General features: G+C 37.1%; 1 protein-coding gene across 3 annotated transcripts in view; it reads right to left on the reverse strand.

The window, feature by feature from the left end:
- The window catches only part of LOC105217633 (neuronal acetylcholine receptor subunit alpha-7), a 66,984-nt gene extending 64,649 nt beyond the window's left edge, over positions 1–2,335 (reverse strand). For all 3 annotated transcript variants that reach the window (XM_054230884.1, XM_054230885.1, XM_054230883.1), the window contains exon 1: positions 1,274–2,335. In XM_054230884.1, coding sequence (XP_054086859.1) covers positions 1,274–1,394 — 121 coding nt within the window. In that variant the 5' untranslated portion in view covers positions 1,395–2,335. The remainder of the gene's footprint in view (positions 1–1,273) is intronic.
- Positions 2,336–18,460: the final 16,125 nt, after the last annotated feature.

Raw genomic sequence — 18,460 nt, forward strand, 5'->3', positions numbered from 1 at the left:
AAAAGCTAGCATATGAGATGTTCTATCAATATAGCTTCTTATATGCTTTAAATTATAATCAAAACATGTTTCCAATACCCTTACTTAAATTAAATAAATAATTATAAAATTAATTTTGAGGTAAAGAAATTTATTTAAGTGATTAAAGAGTTTTGTCTAGTTTTGACTCTAATATTGAGGCCATAAGATGTCAGAGCGGATTACTTAAAATACTTAGTCACAAATTTGACTTAATCATAAAGTAGTATACCAAAGGACATTCTCGCTGTGAGATAATTAGATTCACCATAAAAAACCAATTTCCGATTCGGTGGCACTCCAAATCGAAATCGTCAACGTTCGATTACCTTCAGCAATCTCATATTTAATTGTTTACTTTGCTTTATCATTCTTCCCTTTTTATGGTATGAAATTCACCAATATTCCAAGAATATTTTGCGTGCAAGCCACATCCAAAGAGCAACTCTTTGCCGGTCACACGCTCCAAATCAATATTTACACAGAGTTTGAATGAAATGAGTTGCTAAAAATAACCAAACTTTCGCCATTCACTCGGATTAGCCCCAAAGCAAAAATACCATAAAATGCCTGGTTATTGCTGAGTATATCACCACTGCAAGAACAACTTATTGTGTATTTAAATATATTTATGGAAAATTCTTCAGCATTTGCCTGTATATACATACTCCACTCAACCAAAAGGGAAGGACAACAACGTCGCGATTTGCGCTAAGGCCCCTAAGTCCGCAAACACATTTAGAATTTCAGTACGCAAATGGGAGGTGAATGCACGTTTTACTGTCCTACATATTGATTCTCATATGCATATACTTTGTCTTCTGAATCTTAGTTCCAGTGGCCAATCGTAAGCTACACAGAAATATACCCGTTGATAAAGGATTTTTTTTTGAGACAGAAGCTTACTTCTACAATCCCAGTGCTTAGATGAATTTTGGTGCACCACATAGTGAACTACCGCTTACTTTGTTTCTTCTGATTCCTCAGCACTCCACAAAGAAAAGATTTCAGAAAGATAAATTAGATTTTGCATTACTTCACGGTTATTGAGAAATAAGCTCAGCAGAAAAACAAACTCACTGATATAAGGAGCTATTAGAGATTTAGAACTTATGAGCCGAACGTGATTTTGAGTGCAGAGCTCCATTGAAGGTACACACTTGTGTGACCGTTCCTCGGTAGAGTATTATACACACATGCATATTATAAAATTTTTTATAAAATAAATGGATATCAAGAGATAAGATAAGCTCACCTGGCAATGAAATGATCAATCCAAGACCCAGCAGCAACCAGCTGAGAGCGGTGTGAGTGATGGTCGCCGTTTGATGACTGCTTGCTTTCAGGAAATTCATTGTGGCCACAATCAAATTCATTTGTACAGTTTAACTGAATTTTGAATTGTTTTTTGTGTTGACTGTATGTACAGTTATTTATAGGGTAGTGTTTGTTAAATTGTTAGATTGTTTAATTGCCACTTTTGAGTAATCTTGAAGTCCTCAGACAACAAAAACATATATTTTTTCAACACTCTTCTTGTTCTTTCTGTTGTGGCTCCGTTCATTGGCGTTTGAAAGTGTGGGTAGAAGCAGAAGAATGTCTGTAAGTTAGAGTTTCGACGCTACGTTGTTGTTTTTGTTGATTGTGTTATTGATGTTGCAATTGCTCTGTTGCAGTTTTGTTGCCGTGTATTTGTTTGTTGTTGCTCTTTCTGTCGTTATTGCACTTAAACGCCGGTTCGAGTGTTTTCGTCTGTTTTTTCTCAATTGCTCGCCTTTCGCATGCGGTCCTTTACACTCTTCTCCTGTCTTTTTGCTACTTTTTCTGGTGTTTTGATTGCTCACCACTTTGGTTCCGCACTCTTAAGCTCACTTTTCCTTGGCATTTACCTCGCCTAATGGTGTTTGTGGTTTTTCTGTCGTTTTGATTTTTCGTGCCAATAAACTTTGTAGTGTTGCCGGCTTTTGGGCGCGTTGTGTTGTGGTTTAACTGTTGCTCCGTCGACAAGCACCCCTCACTTCCTCATCCGTTTTTAAACGTTTGCAACTCACTTACTTCCTAAGAGCAAAGAACACATTTCTGTTGTATTTGTGGCGGTGTAGTGATTGTGTGTGAGCGACGGAACCCGCCGTACGTTATTCACGAGCGCAGCTGCGCGACCGACAGCAACACGCTTCGCTGGGTGCAAGAGGCCGCTCGGCACTTTGGCGCTGAACTCGTGGAGATTCGCCGTGGCAACTGCACATTTTGTCTAGCTTAAAAATGTTCCAATTGCAAGCGGCACTCGTTGCTTTAATTAAACTTTTTGGATTTTGTTTTTAAATTTTACTCGAAATTCTTGAATTTACACATGCGAGATACACACACACTTAAACGTGAGCTTTTGAATTTTTGACATGTTTCCTTTTCTTATTTTATGAATTATTACGATGTTTTACTCATACGATAGAATTCACAGGAAACACACAACACAGATAGAATTCATGGGAAATCTGTAATGATAAAAAATAGTTTATTGTGTTTTAATTGGCGTTTCTTAGCAATATTAATTCACTGAACTAAATGGCAAATTAGCAAAGATAAAATTAGCTGATAAGAGAAAATAATTAAATTCTTGACAATTTACATGACATTTTATTTTTTCCGAATTATATACTATGTATTTACCTTAGTACACACATACCATACTCAGCACATATATAGACGAATTCTCGCAAACTTTTGCTGTATGAGCTTTTCACCACACGAGGTGAATTAAAAGATGTTTGTTCATAACCGTTTTCAGTGGTTATCCTCTACCCTCCAGTGAAATCCTTTAGCTATAAACTACTTCTCAACTAGTGTGAACTTATATACTTTTATTTTGTAACGGGAACTACCTGGTATGGAGATGAATGTGTGATAAAATTGACACATTTACATACATGCAAATATGGAAAAGGGACATGTAAACTTAGATCTGTGTACACATTTCATATATCCGTTATAGAATACGTCATTCCACCTGTCGTCTCGTTAACGTGTCTTCTGGTGAAAAATGTCCGCACATTTCATTAATAATAACTGACTTGGATATATGAGTGCATTCAGTACTTTTCAATATTGTATTTTTTATACTTTGTTAAGCTCTATACCCTTTGGGTTAATCATCATACTACTATCTCAACTAAACTAAAGTGAAAATATGAAATTTAGCTAATTTTCTTTTCATTAAGATTTCTTTGATTTATTAATAAGTTTTACAAGTGTTAGAAGAAGGCACAATATGTGTGACTAGCAACATAAACGCTTATCTCCCGCTAGAAAGTAGCGGAGTGCAGTCACTATTTATTAACATTTAAAGAGATGGAAACGAAAGAAAAAACGCTTTGTTCATCGCCCAAACTTCTCTCTGCGAATTAATGTTTTATCAATAGTAAAACAAACGATTTTCTTCAGCTGGAAGCGATTCATCATCTTTTTGTTTACACTTGAGCATTCGAATGTAACAAATATCTAGATAATATGTACGCCTCTGACAAGTTAGTGAAGGAGATGGACGATTACAGTGTAGGCGACTTGAAGGCGGCTAATTTTGTTTGTTCTACTCTAAACCATAAATAACTCGACCTAACAGAGTAGATCTGAAATTTCGGTTACTCTTGGCTGAATTAATGATTAACCGACGAGGGTTGGCTGTCAAGAAAATGTGTAGATACAGCCGCCTTGGAACATGTGGTACTTCTATTGAGAGCGAGATAAGAAATTCTGCCACTTGAATGGTCATCGTTTATTTAAAAAGTATTGAATTAATAAGGTTGAAGAAGTAGATAGTGAAGTTTTAGTTATAACACTACTCTTCCGCAGTGCAGTCTGAATTTTGACTTAAAAAGCTGTTAAAAATTAATCATGAGTAAGAATAATGTAGATGAGGTCACTGGATAATTCGTATTAATTATTAGTATTGATTAATCAATTTGTTTGTTCCTATACACAATTTTATCTTATATAAAATTGATGGAAACTTTAGGATATCAGAAATCCAAGTACTCAAATTTTTTTATACTTTACTACTAAAAATAGAGAGGGAGTTGTGCTTAGCCAGAATATATCAATATATATTTTCTTTGCAATCGGAGTATTTTTTTATTTTTAATACCAAGAGACATCACACAAGTGCAACAGAATTGCAAACAATCAAAAATGTTAAACATTTGCCATAAGTTTTGTCAAGCTTTTTTGAATTTTATTAGAGGAAACAAGGGTCAAAGTGCACATTTTGAGCTAAGCATATGAGAGTAAAAACTATGGAGCAAAACAAAATGAAAACAACAAAAATTGAGAAAAGATTACAGCAAATGATGCAAGTATGCAAAATGTATGCAAAATGCGATTTGCGGTGATTTATGCTCGGTTCAAGTTGCAATATGGATTCCCATCTGCCAAACTGCAGCACTGCTCCTTCTCCTTCAAATCCAACTATTACTTATACCCGACAAGGGTTTATTGCATGGGAGAGAGGTATACCTAAGCGTAGTGTCTACCTCTAACCAAAAGTTAAAAGTCAAAGTATAAACCATGATTGAAGGACACAAAAGCATTATGTGACAGTAATACCAGTATTTGTTGGAGTTGTTGGACTTGTTAGCTTTGGGGTCAGAAGCACAGCAAAGGTGAAATTTTTGATGAAAAACCAAAATTCGAGTGATTTGTTGGCATGAGAATGATGGGTTTGTTGTAGTTTCTGTTTTCCTCTGCATTGCAAATTAGCGACTTGGCTGTGATTTGTTTAAACTAAGTGAATTCGAAGGTATATATTTATGTTGATATTTCTTCCATTCTGTATTTCAATTTAACGTTTGGTTTAAATCTTTGGTGAACCGATAATTCCACAGCACTCACAACCTTTTCTCCGAATATTTCCAATTAAAAACGCGTATAAGCAAGTAATAACCTTGTACTTCTCAAATTTATTACGAGTGATTTGCACTTTTAATTTTTTGATTGATACACGTGTAGATCTTAGGTCCAAAATGTTGACACTATTTCTTTACTTTCATTCAAGCTTTTAGTTAAGATCTTAACTAAAAGGTATTCGATGATAATAGAAATTTAATTAAATTCAAAACTATTTGCTTTAGGAATACATGAATTACTATTATTATTCTAATTAAATTGATCCAAATAATCATGGGCACAAATCCAACTAAAATTATCGTCTTTCACCCCTTTACTGACCGGTACTCAATGATCCGTTGACATTTATAGTGTTCTAAGAGACAACAGAATTACAAATGTATAAATAAACTTGGCTTCCTGTTTGCTCAACGGTGGATTCCCTTTACTTTGACTTGTGAAACTGAACTTTCATCGCTTCCGAGGCGATATTTATAGTTTGTACTGTTATTAATGGCTGGCTTTAAGGCAACAAGCAACAGAAACCACTTTCTGGCGATGGATATAATAAAAATACAACAATAGCAACAATATTATTCGAAAAGTGCAAGTGAAAGGGAAAACAATGTTGGACTAAAAAAATCGATCCCTTGGCTATCAAAGAGCTGGATTAGCAATAGCAACATCAACAACAAATACTAGAGTATATGTGAGTGCACCTTAGTTGCTATCTGTGGTTGCTTGGCTGCAGAAGCGGGTGGCATGCAGAATGTACAAGAGCACTTGTTTCTACCAGCTGTAACTATTCCTGCCCTTGCGGGTGTTGGTGCTGAGGCAAAAGCTACAAAGGGCACATGTGCGTTGTGTGGATGCTGAGAATGGTTGTGTGGCACGTGGGTATAATGTTAGTGTCTGCACTTTTTCAGATCAATAGAAGAGGTGATGCAGGTGTGTATGTCAGAAAAATCAATGTCGTTTTGTTTTTATTACCACTAGAAAAGTCGTTTGCTTTGCATAAAAAATTTAATTGAATTTAAACATTGTTTCCGCACTTGCACTGCCTGAAGTAAAAAATCGCAATTCAATGTTTGAAAAAGGGTTACATGCAGAAGACTTTGGAGTACCGGCTAGGATTAGCAGATTAAATAACGATTATTTCAAATAATGAGATTCTTTTGTTTCATTCGAACAAAGGACTAGAGGAATCTGTATTGAGTTAACCAGATTTTGGCTTTGAAGCTCTGCAAGCGATGCATCTATGTATTATTGGTTAATAGGATGTTACGAAATATTTAAGTTTATTAGAATTCGATTTTCATTTGTAGAAATAATTATCGCAAGATATGTCAAAGTATATAGCATACTATGAGAAATATATATATTTGCGTCTTCTTTATTTTTTTTTTAATACAACTCTCCATTGCCGATGATATATGAACTAAACTGTAATAGTGTTAATGATATATCTAATTTTGTGAAGTATTCAGTCTATTAGTTTCTTCAGTTCATATACCGGAACGATTTAAAGAGCATTCAAGATATCAAGGGTAATGTGGATGCCATGCAGAAGAGATCATGGTGAGGATTGTGTAAATGAAGCAAGCGAACGTGCGAGTTTTCTTTCCGAATTTCGGAATTTTGGTTCAAAATGTGTGTTTAGAGTGATAAATAAATGCTCGAATTATGTATATAAAAGTAACTCGTGAGTGCTACTTTGCTACTGGTGAGTAACGTGGAAAATTGTGTTGATTCCGGACTCTGAGAACTGGAACACAAACTATCCACTGAATTTGTTATTGTTTCAACGTGTCCACTTCAGTGTAGCGGTAAAGATAAGGGAGACAACAATTCACCGAAATTGCAGAATTATTCCAAAATGCAACACAAATAACAGCGAAATGCACCAATTATTGCGGTAGAGACAATGCGAACTGTGGCACTAGGATCCCAGGAGTGACAAGTGCTAGCAACAATAATAGCAACAAAAGCACCAGCAAAAGTGTCACAAATAAACTAAACAATATAAATGCCACTAAATGAAAGTGCAGTGCCACAAAAGGTGGCAAACTGCGAACTGTCAACAGTTCCGCGTTCCGCAAAGGCATTAGCATGAAAATGAGAAAAAGCTAAAAATACAATAACGGTATTGCTGATGGTTGCAACATTGTCACATAAGCAGTGCACCGTTAACCGCCAGTGCACACTGACTTCTCTGCTCCCGATTTCTACACTTCCTTCCTGTTGCAATTTCCGTGTTGTTGCACCTCATCGCTGGATAATCTAAGGAGATTTTCGTGGCATACTTTTTTACGGTTCGTATGAAATTAGAGTTTTGAGAGTTTTCGTTTAGGAGTAAAAGTTGTAAACTCTATCAGAATTATTATAGCACCCTGTTGCAGCTGTTCAAAATTACCACAAGTGAACGAGTATGTATGCCGCTTTGGTCGGCTTATGCAGCGACTTTTTTTGACTTGTTTGGCCTTTAGATTTTAGTAGTGGCTTTGGAAATTGTTGTTGTTCGACAATTTTGTGCAATGACCTTTTTCCAGTCGAGTGCGTAGAGTAAGCAAATTTGCCAGGTTGAACGCCTAACTCTAAGGCTGTCAGTGGAGCTGACTTGTAAAGCTGCCTCTGATGAGCCTGTCACTCTTGCCCTGTGATCACTTTGTTGTGGTTGTAATAGCTTCTGCTCCCTAGATTGTTGCTGACCATGAACTGTCGACACTTATTTTACGAAAATAGCTCATAACAACAACAACAAAGGTAAACACACATAAGCAGTGTTGAGGAGAGAAAAGTTTTAACGGATATTAGGAGTTAGTAGCACATTGATTTGGAAGAATAATTTATGGGTTGACATTTCATCTGCTCATCAGTTCCTTCTTACATTAATCTATAAAGACCACTTTAGCTGGGTGACCGAATCTGGATGAAATCTAAATTCGAATTTATCTAGTTGTAATTATTTTCAAAACAGGTATTTTTAATTGGCGGACGGATATCATTAATAACCAAGAACCACTATTAAAACACACACTTTTCAAGCAAAATTGTTTATCTTTGGCTGATTGCTGAGCGAACTTTAAGCGTTGCTTTAAATGCTTCTGCATTCAAGTGAGTTGTAAATAAACCCAATCAAACCTTCCGAAAACCATGTGAGGAATGCTTGCATGCGAGTACTAAGTCTCTCGTGAAGTAAATATTTAATGTACCTCTTTATAAACCGTAAAACTCTGGCTACATAAATATTGAGTCCATGGAAACCAACTCACTCTTTCTTAAATATGAACATTTCCGCATTAATATTACTCGATTACTCACTCTCATATGAATCCACACCCAAAGGAATGAACAAACACACACAAACACAGGGCCTTATATGTGGCACGGCTCCCAAATGTATTGGAAAATGTCAAGGACGTTGGGAAATAAAGGGTGATTTTTTAAGAGCTTGATAACTTTTTAAAAAAAAAAAACGCATAAAATTTGCAAAATCTCATCGGTTCTTTATTTGAAACGTTAGATTGGTTCATGACATTTACTTTTTGAAGATAATTTCATTTAAATGTTGACCGCGGCTGCGTCTTTGGTGGTCCATTCGGAAAGTCCAATTTTGGGCAACTTTTTCGAGCATTTCGGCCGGAATAGCCCGAATTTCTTCGGAAATGTTGTCTTCCAAAGCTGGAATAGTTGCTGGCTTATTTCTGTAGACTTTAGACTTGACGTAGCCCCACAAAAAATAGTCTAAAGGCGTTAAATCGCATGATCTTGGTGGCCAACTTACGGGTCCATTTCTTGAGATGAATTGTTCTCCGAAGTTTTCCCTCAAAATGGCCATAGAATCGCGAGCTGTGTGGCATGTAGCGCCATCTTGTTGAAACCACATGTCAACCAAGTTCAGTTCTTCCATTTTTGGCAACAAAAAGTTTGTTAGCATCGAACGATAGCGATCGCCATTCACCGTAACGTTGCGTCCAACAGCATCTTTGAAAAAATACGGTCCAATGATTCCACCAGCGTACAAACCACACCAAACAGTGCATTTTTCGGGATGCATGGGCAGTTCTTGAACGGCTTCTGGTTGCTCTTCACCCCAAATGCGGCAATTTTGCTTATTTACGTAGCCATTCAACCAGAAATGAGCCTCATCGCTGAACAAAATTTGTCGATAAAAAAGCGGATTTTCTGCCAACTTTTCTAGGGCCCATTCACTGAAAATTCGACGTTGTGGCAGATCGTTCGGCTTCAGTTCTTGCACGAGCTGTATTTTATACGGTTTTACACCAAGATCTTTGCGTAAAATCTTCCATGTGGTCGAATAACACAAACCCAATTGCTGCGAACGGCGACGAATCGACATTTCACGGTCTTCAGCCACACTCTCAGAAACAGACGCAATATTCTCTTCTGTACGCACTGTACGCATTCGTGTGGTTGGTTTAATGTCCAATAAAGTAAACTGAGTGCGAAACTTGGTCACAATCGCATTAATTGTTTGCTCACTTGGTCGATTATGTAGACCATAAATCGGACGTAAAGCGCGAAACACATTTCGAACCGAACACTGATTTTGGTAATAAAATTCAATGATTTGCAAGCGTTGCTCGTTAGTAAGTCTATTCATGATGAAATGTCAAAGCATACTGAGCACCTTTCTCTTTGACACCATGTCTGAAATCCCACGTGATCTGTCAAATACTAATGCATGAAAATCCTAACCTCAAAAAAATCACCCGTTATTTGTTGTAGGCAATAATACCGGAGCGACTGCTGAGCAGAGGAGAGTGTCTAACGAGACCCATACCACACACTTAGGCTCCTTCTCCCAAGTGGGTGGGGTGTGGTGTGGTGAGGCGCAACGCAGCAGGAGCTGCTGTCGCTGTCACAGAAATTCGAGAATGGATGGAAGGCGGATGCCTTGAGGCTCTGTGTGCCGTTGGGCATCTCGTGCGAAGTGCGCGTTCCGTTGATGTAACTCTTCCATGCGTCTCTATTTGTTTGAATGAGCTTTCTCAGTTGTTGTTGTTCAGTGTTATGCATTTCCGTTCGCTTGACTTGTTTTCTTTTTCTTTCTTATTTCTTTGTTTCGCATTTTTGCTTCTATTTTTGCATTGGTTTCTCAGCAATTGCCGCATAGCCACACAACAACAAACTCTACACTCATGTAATCGTACATCAAACATGAATTCTCGTGAATGTGTGCGAATGTGTGTCGTGACATTGGGGACACACATTTTTGGGTTTGCCAAAAAGGGTCAGTATGTGAATGTTGCTTCATTCGGTACGCCTGTTTGTATGCTTATGGCCATTTGTATGCTTGTGTATGAGGGAAAGTGGATTTTTATTTTCAAAGTACCGCCAATGGGGCTTTTATGTTCATGGCGTTGATTTATTTTTTCGCTGTTCTAATTGCAATCACTGTGGCTGTTGTTGTTATTATTGCTGTTGTGTGCCATTGCTCACTAGTCGCTTGTGGCCTCAATGCAGAGGCTGTGTCGCTTGTAGTTCGTTGTTTTCACTTCTCTTTCATTTGCAGTGACATATTCATGTTTGCTGAAGCTTTGCTTCGTTTTCGTTGGTTTTATTTAACCTGCCTCAAAATTATTGTTGCGATTTGTGAATGATTTATTCGCTTACTGCGGCGTCTGTTTCGTCGACACAGATGAATATCTCGGTCGATTCACCGCCGAGTGAAAGTCGCTTTCGTTGCTGTAAATATTACAAATGTTGTTGTTGGTATTTTGTTTATGTTACATTAATAGTAATTGTCCTGGTTTGTGGAGTATCATCAGAACTGAAGTGTCTTTAGTTTGCATTTGAAATCAATTTGACGTTTCTGACAGCCAAAATGAAATCTTTGGCGAAAACTAAATTTCATTTGAGGTTTTCAATATCCTAGTCTTTTCTGTGGCCACACGGCAGTTCTCTAATTTAATTTGAATTTTTTAAATTTCATGCCATTTGATCATCTATGAGCTCAGATTTGTTTCAAATAGATGAAATCTTGTACTTATACATGTCTATCAGCAAAGTGGACATATAATAAAAAAAGTTGGCCTTTATGCAAAAATTCAGAAGTTTAATGCCATCTAATTTACCTTCATCGGCGTTGGCTTCTTCGGCGAGGCGAATCAATCAAATCATTATTCAATCAGGGGCTGTTCCAATGGACAGCAAGCCTTAGATGATTGAAGGAGGACATGAACAGGATAGAGGAGTTCAATCCTTTGATAGAATAAAGATGTTTTTCCCAAATACTCAGCTTCAGACCTGCCCATCAGAAGTTGCTCAGATAATTGCTGTGCAATATTTGGGGTTGTGCCCAAACTTCGTTAATTATAGCCAAATTTAACTTAAATAAACAGCAAAAGACAGTCCTAGAATATTAATAATTTAAATGCTAAAAGTAACGTATAAAGTTGTATGCATGCTCCGAGATGTGTATTGTGTCATTAAGCTATCAAACATTGGCCTAACCCAGTCACCTTCATATCCTCAGAATAAAATTTCTTAGAAGAATTAAAATAAAAAAAAAAATAAATAAATAAAATAACATTATTCGTTGGAAAAAAGGACACATTTGTGTGTGAACATGGATCGTGCATATGTTTGCTTTTGAATAAACACGAATGTGTCGCGCTTTAATTACCCACTCGTTGGGCGAACCACAAAAACTCTACGGTTAATTAACCGGCGAATTTTCCCACGTCCCCTGTCTTTGGATGGGAATGGCAACGTGTGCGGTGTGCCTAAACCAAAGTGCAAATATTTTAATGAGATTATTTCCATACGATATTTTGAGTGTGTCCTTTTGCGCGATATTTCAAATATTTATATGTGCCAAATGAATGCGTCCACTAGCGTTTATATATTAATGGATACACATTTTAAAATTTCATTCATTTTCTATATTGAGATATGCAACTCTCTCATACATTTACTTATGGTTTGCGAAGTGTCAACAACGGCAAAACATTCCGTTACAAAATGATCATATTATAATAGCAAATGCAAGCAAAAACCCTTCTTCACATGTCTTAAAACTGTAAAAGTTCTATGTAAATTTGCCCTTATATTAAGTGTTCGAAGGAGGGAAAGGTGACGAAAAAGGTTCGTCCAGCAAAAATGTCAGTGCTCCTTATTTCTGAACATTCCGTGAGTTTTATCCTAAATAAATATTTGTGTAAACGAATGCGTTTCCTTGTTATATGAAAATGAGTAATGGAAGTTGATTTGAAGGTAAGTGGAACATGTGAACACCATAAAATAATAATTGAAAACATTGAACAATTTCTAATATTTTTCAAATTTAAAATATTCAGAACTTTATTATTTTAAACCACTTCTGCAAATATTCAAATTCGATTTTAACGATTATGAAAATATTTTACTCGTTTTGGATAAATTATTAGATTTTTCACACTCCAGCTGTGACAATTAAAAATTTCCGACCCATCCCGCTATACTCTAAGCACACCTGGCGCTGTTTTAATTGCGGCTCGTCATATCGTCTCATTCCGAGACACCTCAAGGGGATTTGCCGCCATGTACCTCCTTAATTATTGCTACTTCGCACTTTTGCACTTGCCGGAATGCTTTTCCGCCCTTCCAGCCACGAGAAATTTATGAGCGTGTGGAAAATAAAGTGTGTCTAAGTCGTGGGTGGTGCGGGGTCCGGAATTAATTTAAAAACTTTACAACGGCATTAACGTGAGTGTGTGTGTATAGCAATGGTGTAGTCAGTGAGGCGTTGTGAATATTGTCGTAATTTCTGCTCGAGTGGAGTGCCATTTGCATTGTTGTTGTTCTCATTCTTGATTTTTTTTCACTATGCACACATCACACTTAATTCTGTGAAAGACTTTAAATTCACTCAATCTTGGTGATTCAGTTTAAATCACTTCACGGAAAATTAAAAATTTAGTAAAACAAATTATATTTATTATTAGTCATATTTTAAACTTCATTCGAGGCTTTAAGGGACTTTGCTTGAGTCTCTTTGCATTGCACTTTAATGCAGAGATGATGGGCTGACACCCATTCGTCGGCAATTATCAACATATTACAGGCTCAATTGAGTATGCCACATTGAATGCAAATGAAATGGAATTAAATCTTTTATGAAAACATAATTCTACTCAAACAGCCAACCCCACAAATGGAAATAGTTTAATGACTGCACCGTTAACCGCCACTCGTATTGTTTCAAGTATGGATGCAAGTGGCAGTTGAGCAGCTTCTCATGGAGCTGAGGGCACCATTGATCGGCAAATAACTGTTAATACCACATGAGGCAAGTAATTGCCATTATTATTGTTTCATTCCATTCCATTAACATTATATTTCTGATTTGTTTACTTGTTTTGGAAGGCAAAAGCCCCGGAAGCTATATTATTCTTCCAATATCGAGCTGAGCTTTCTCGTTCTATATTTGTAGACAAATATGTTCTTTTCTCACATAAATCATACCGTTATCAAATTAGAAATTCACAAAACGTTTCGTGACCGCTCACTTGTTAAGTATTTGGCAATTTGTGTTTGGTCAAGTGGAATAAAACAACAACAATAGTCCATTAGCATACAAATATGGCCAAATAAATATCCATAATGAGTACCCTTGGGCAAAACACTTTGATTTGATTTGATTGCATCAAATATTTACATAATTTGAATAATCAGTTGGTCGGTCAACGGTTGATGATATCCCTGAGTTATTATGCAAAATAAATAGTTTCGGTCAAACACATATTGTGATCCTACTACACAACTTTTCTTCTATGACCAATGAAACTCAACTGAGAGTTTTCTAACCACATGAATGAAAATTGAAGTTTTTATCATATATATTTTAATCCTTCATCAATATTGAAACTGATAGTACAAAGTCTACTAATATAACGTTATTTAGCTGCTTTCAATTAATGAACCGTTTTGAAAGGTCCGCCCCATGGCGGATGAGTAACCCCATAAAGCAGGCCAGAGGAAGACTTACACTAAGCAATTAGGAAAAATTGTGTCAATTTAATATTTAAAATTTAAATGCCAGTTAAAGTGTGTTGTGAACAAAACCATTGGCACAACAAAGACAAGTCCATCAAAAGTGGGGAGATGAGAGCGCTTCGTCAAAAGCCAGTCGGATTGCGGCTTAGCACACAAATGGAAATGAAAACCCAACAAGTCGGAGGCGGTGAATCAGAAGCGGAAAGAAAAACATACAAAAGCTACATTGCCCATTGTTCCGCTTTCACGGTCACAAGTCCGATTGTTATGAGCAGCCACAAGCGAGAGAATGCAGAAGAAAAGAATTTCACTGAAGTGAAGCTTTGCGCTCGCACGTGCCCAGAAATCGAGAAATAGAAATAAAGAAAGATAACAGGCACAAAAACTTGTTCTTAGTTGGACGCAATGTAACGGTAATGCCCGAAATGCAATCGCAGCCAAAGTAAATATTAGAAATGAGCAAAAGCGCAAAAATTAAAAGTAAACACAATCTCACAGAGGACCAAAAATAATAATCATTAAGCAGGAATATTAAAGTGTCGGGATGTTTCTCGTCCTCAGCAAGGAAAATAAGATCTAAGCACATTTACATTTCTAATAAGCGTTAAATAATTTGGAGATAATGGCTTTTGGTGCGTACTTTTCGAAATTTATGGTGACGCTGATTTCACTGTTTCCCCAGTTGCACGTTCTGGATCTTCGTTCTGTTTTTCACTATCACAACGGATATTGCTGATGCTGACGCTGATTGGATGACGGAAACCGTGAGCTGAGGCGCGGAAAGCTCGAATGGCTGGTAAGGGACGCGCTTGGGTGTTTAATTAAAATTTATGCGCCTCCGCGGTTTGGAATTTTTTTCCTAGACGACACTAGATTAATAACGGAACTAACACAGCCACACGCACATCGCATACTCTGAACACTGAGCGGTAAAGTTTGGCCTTGAATACGATTTTCACTTATCCTTGCAATGGCGCTATTTCGCCTGGCCTTAACTCGACCACTTATCGCTTATTTCCACTTAGCCACCACTTGCCCATCGCCCAACAGCACTACTGACGTAGTCTGGCGAAGAAGCCTCCAAATCACATCTCACTCAATTCCCACTGATTTTCAATATCGAAAGAAAGGGAATTTAAGTTTGAACACACTTCACACTTGGGCACGGGCCACTGCAACGCCTCTCAACCGCGCAACACTTTACAGCACAAATTTGTAGTTGGTGAGATTTTCTCTGCCTTCACTTGGCTCTGCTTTAATGCTTTAATATCTGCTTCTATGTCCACTTTGCTCGTTGCTGCCGAGAAGTAGCAAACCGTCTCATTCAAGCCCACGTTCTAAACTGAACTGAATGGCCGCTGCGACTGAGCTGAAAAGCCAAGTGCTAGTCGAGCAGTGAGCTGAGGCGGAAGGCGCAGATGCGAGAATCGCCGATGCGGAGGCTGTGTGTGGAAGCGACGTTGCTGGTTCTGCTGGTGGTTACGCTTGTGTTGGTGCTGGTGCTGCTTCTGCTGCATCCTTGAGCACCGCACTGATTGTCCACGTGGTCCCTCTCGCTGCCAACGACGCTGTTGCCGTAACATTTGCCGGGGCTGTTGATTGCGGTGTTCTCTGTTTGCTGTTAAACTCGCTGCTGTTAAGACTAGCAGAGGTATTTACAGATAGTCCCCAACGTGCTTAGTTAACTTATCTGTATTTAGGCGAATAATAGCCATGCTAAAAGCAATCCATTCCGCTTTGTAAGAATGAGTAGGTTTACATATGGCAAAAGAGGAGAGAAGCAATGCATTGATATTAGAAACTACTGTGGTAACCATATTACTGAAGTTTAGTAACATATGGTGTTCCTAGTCTCTTCTCTCATTTTTCTGTTTTGTTTTTTATTTTTAGCTGAGGCTGGTATACTCGTTGCACCGGCTAAGGGCTTTCTCCGTAGACTCGTCAAGTGTAAATAAACAAACAGAGAACCGCCAGTTAAATACAAAGTCACGTGTTCTTAGAAAGTCAGAGAGCATGCAATGGTAGTGAGAGAGTAAATTCGCTTTTAATTCGTATTTGTACTATACAATACGATTCATATTGGGGTAGCTGAAATCATCTTCCTGTTTTCGAAGTATAAGTAGTATGGAGGCATAACGAGATAACAGTAAAGATAGATTTATACATTTTTAGCAAACATATTAAGATTTCAGAAACCTATTTAGTTACAGCATATATTGGATATTCTCTAATATATTTATATGTAGTAGAAGTGTTAAATGTTGTTACAAGAAAGATGAAAGCAGATCATCGGTTAAACTGTATATAACTAGTTAGAATTTCTGCTGGGCGTGATATAATGCGGTTCATAAAAAATAGAGCTCTTTTAAATAGGAAGTTCAAGTTGTCCATTAGTCATATATAGCCATGAGCCTTTTGCAGCCTTCCTTCGCTTGTTGAAGTCTTTTTTCCTCAAACGTGAAATATCCTTTTATTAAGTATTTAAATTAATATTTGCCAACTACACAATAGAAAACTTCGCTAATTCCATTTTCGTTTCCACATTTGAAGATCAGAATTTAATTAAATTTCCAAAGCTTTTTCATTGTTTAGCAAGAGCTTGCAGCAAAAGTCACAAAAGAGAAATAAATGAAATAAACAAAGGGATATTGTGGGAATGTCAATGTTGCAAGTAAATACAATACAATAAATCTACATTCACATGGGCAAATGTGCTAGGAATTTCACTTTCATTTCATTTCTCCATGTTTGCAGAGAAAGCAAAGATCTGTTCAGAGAGATAGGAAATGAATGTGCCACTCAAACCAACAGCACCCAACAAATGCGAATTAACATAACCTACATATGGGTGAACTTTATGCTTGCTGATGTGTATATGTATGTGTGTTTAGTCAAATTAATCTTGGCAACATTTTGTACTTGCCAACCTCTCTTGTGCCCCTTGCTTCAGTGAATTTGAGTTGTGACTGTTTTTAATTCAAGTAAATCTAATGTGAATGCCGAGATTAGTTAACACAGACACACATGCTAGGGCTAGGGCAAACAACTACAAGGGCTTAAGTTCACATATATTGCTTGTATGACCTCTCATTCTGCTGTTTTTATCTTAATTAACATTGCTTTCAAAAGATTTAATTAGCTGCTGTGTATATATATGCGATATATCATCCGTTACCATTAGTTAGTATATTCTTTTTAACTGTTTGTTGTGCTAATGATAATAAAAGTGAACTTTTTTTAAACAATGAAACCTGATTTATTTCAGCATAATTCTGAATATTTTTTGTAATTCTATTATTTTTACATATTTCATTGACCTCAATGTAAACAAAGATATGTTTAAATTTTAAGGGTTAAGGGGACCTTTAACCTAGTTTAAAATCTGAAAGGGTAGGTGGAGTCATATTTGTGTACATTTTATGCGTTCACTTGAGGTAAGGTCTGTGTATATTTTGAGTACCAAGATAGTTAGTTAGGGGTCAAGTTATAGCTTGGGGTAATTACCTTAGGTACAGATACCTTACAAATAGATAAATCAGTCTAGACCCTGTAACCAAGGTACAAAAATAATAGAAGTATTATATATAGAGATCAACCAGATGCACAGAAATCATTATAATAGGGGTTAGGGACTAGACCAAGGTAAAGTTGTAGTTAAAGTAAGACTAGGGGTAGACCAATATGGCTACTAACGCATGTTTAGAATAGTATATGAGCTGGGCTGGGGTAATTTCTGAATCAATTTCAAATATTTTCACACTAAGGTCCGGTGGCACATCTGTAATACCAACCTCCACAGGGTGCCAAGCAACATATATACCAAGTTTCATTAAGATATATTAGACACGGACGTTAGTTAGTTACTTCCTTTGAATTTCAAACATTAAAATTTCATTTACTTGACATTATTTAATGAATAAGTAAAAATCAATCAGTATTGTTACCCAACTACGAATGCACCGTCAAAAGATGATAAAACCAGACGTACTAATACATATCAGCAACTTTCATATTGACTTATACACGCTTCAGTGCATTCAATTAAAACAAATGCAAATATTTCCACTTCACACATTTCCATTTTAGTGCGTATTTTACATCGCCCTCGTCTGCCACTAAGTCCACAGCCGCTTCCCCACATAAACATATGCAGGGATTCTCGCAGCCTGATTTCCACTTGCCTAGCAGTTTAATTGAGTTTAGGCCGCTAGCAGTTGCTGCAACAGCTTAAACCACTCGCTATGATTTTCCCTGCCTGACAGCAACAACACATCTGTGGGTGAGACAATTAGTGTTGCTGATTAGGCAGAGCCACTAATACCCTTCTTCACATTTCACAACAACAAGAGCATCAGCCAGAGTATGCACCGGCAGTTATGGAAATATTGTGGTCTTCCTGAGTTTGTCGGCTCCAAAATACAGTGGCTTCAAATGAACATGAGAGACGGTGGATCTGTAGTTGCCAATTCTTTAGTCATATAGGTATATAGTATAATTATGGATATTTCATTATTAGAGAGAATACGGACAAACTTATTGCAAGAACTATAGTTTAAACTATGAAATA

This window comes from Zeugodacus cucurbitae, chromosome 5 (assembly GCF_028554725.1).
Source record: "Zeugodacus cucurbitae isolate PBARC_wt_2022May chromosome 5, idZeuCucr1.2, whole genome shotgun sequence".
NCBI lineage: Eukaryota > Metazoa > Arthropoda > Insecta > Diptera > Tephritidae > Zeugodacus > Zeugodacus cucurbitae.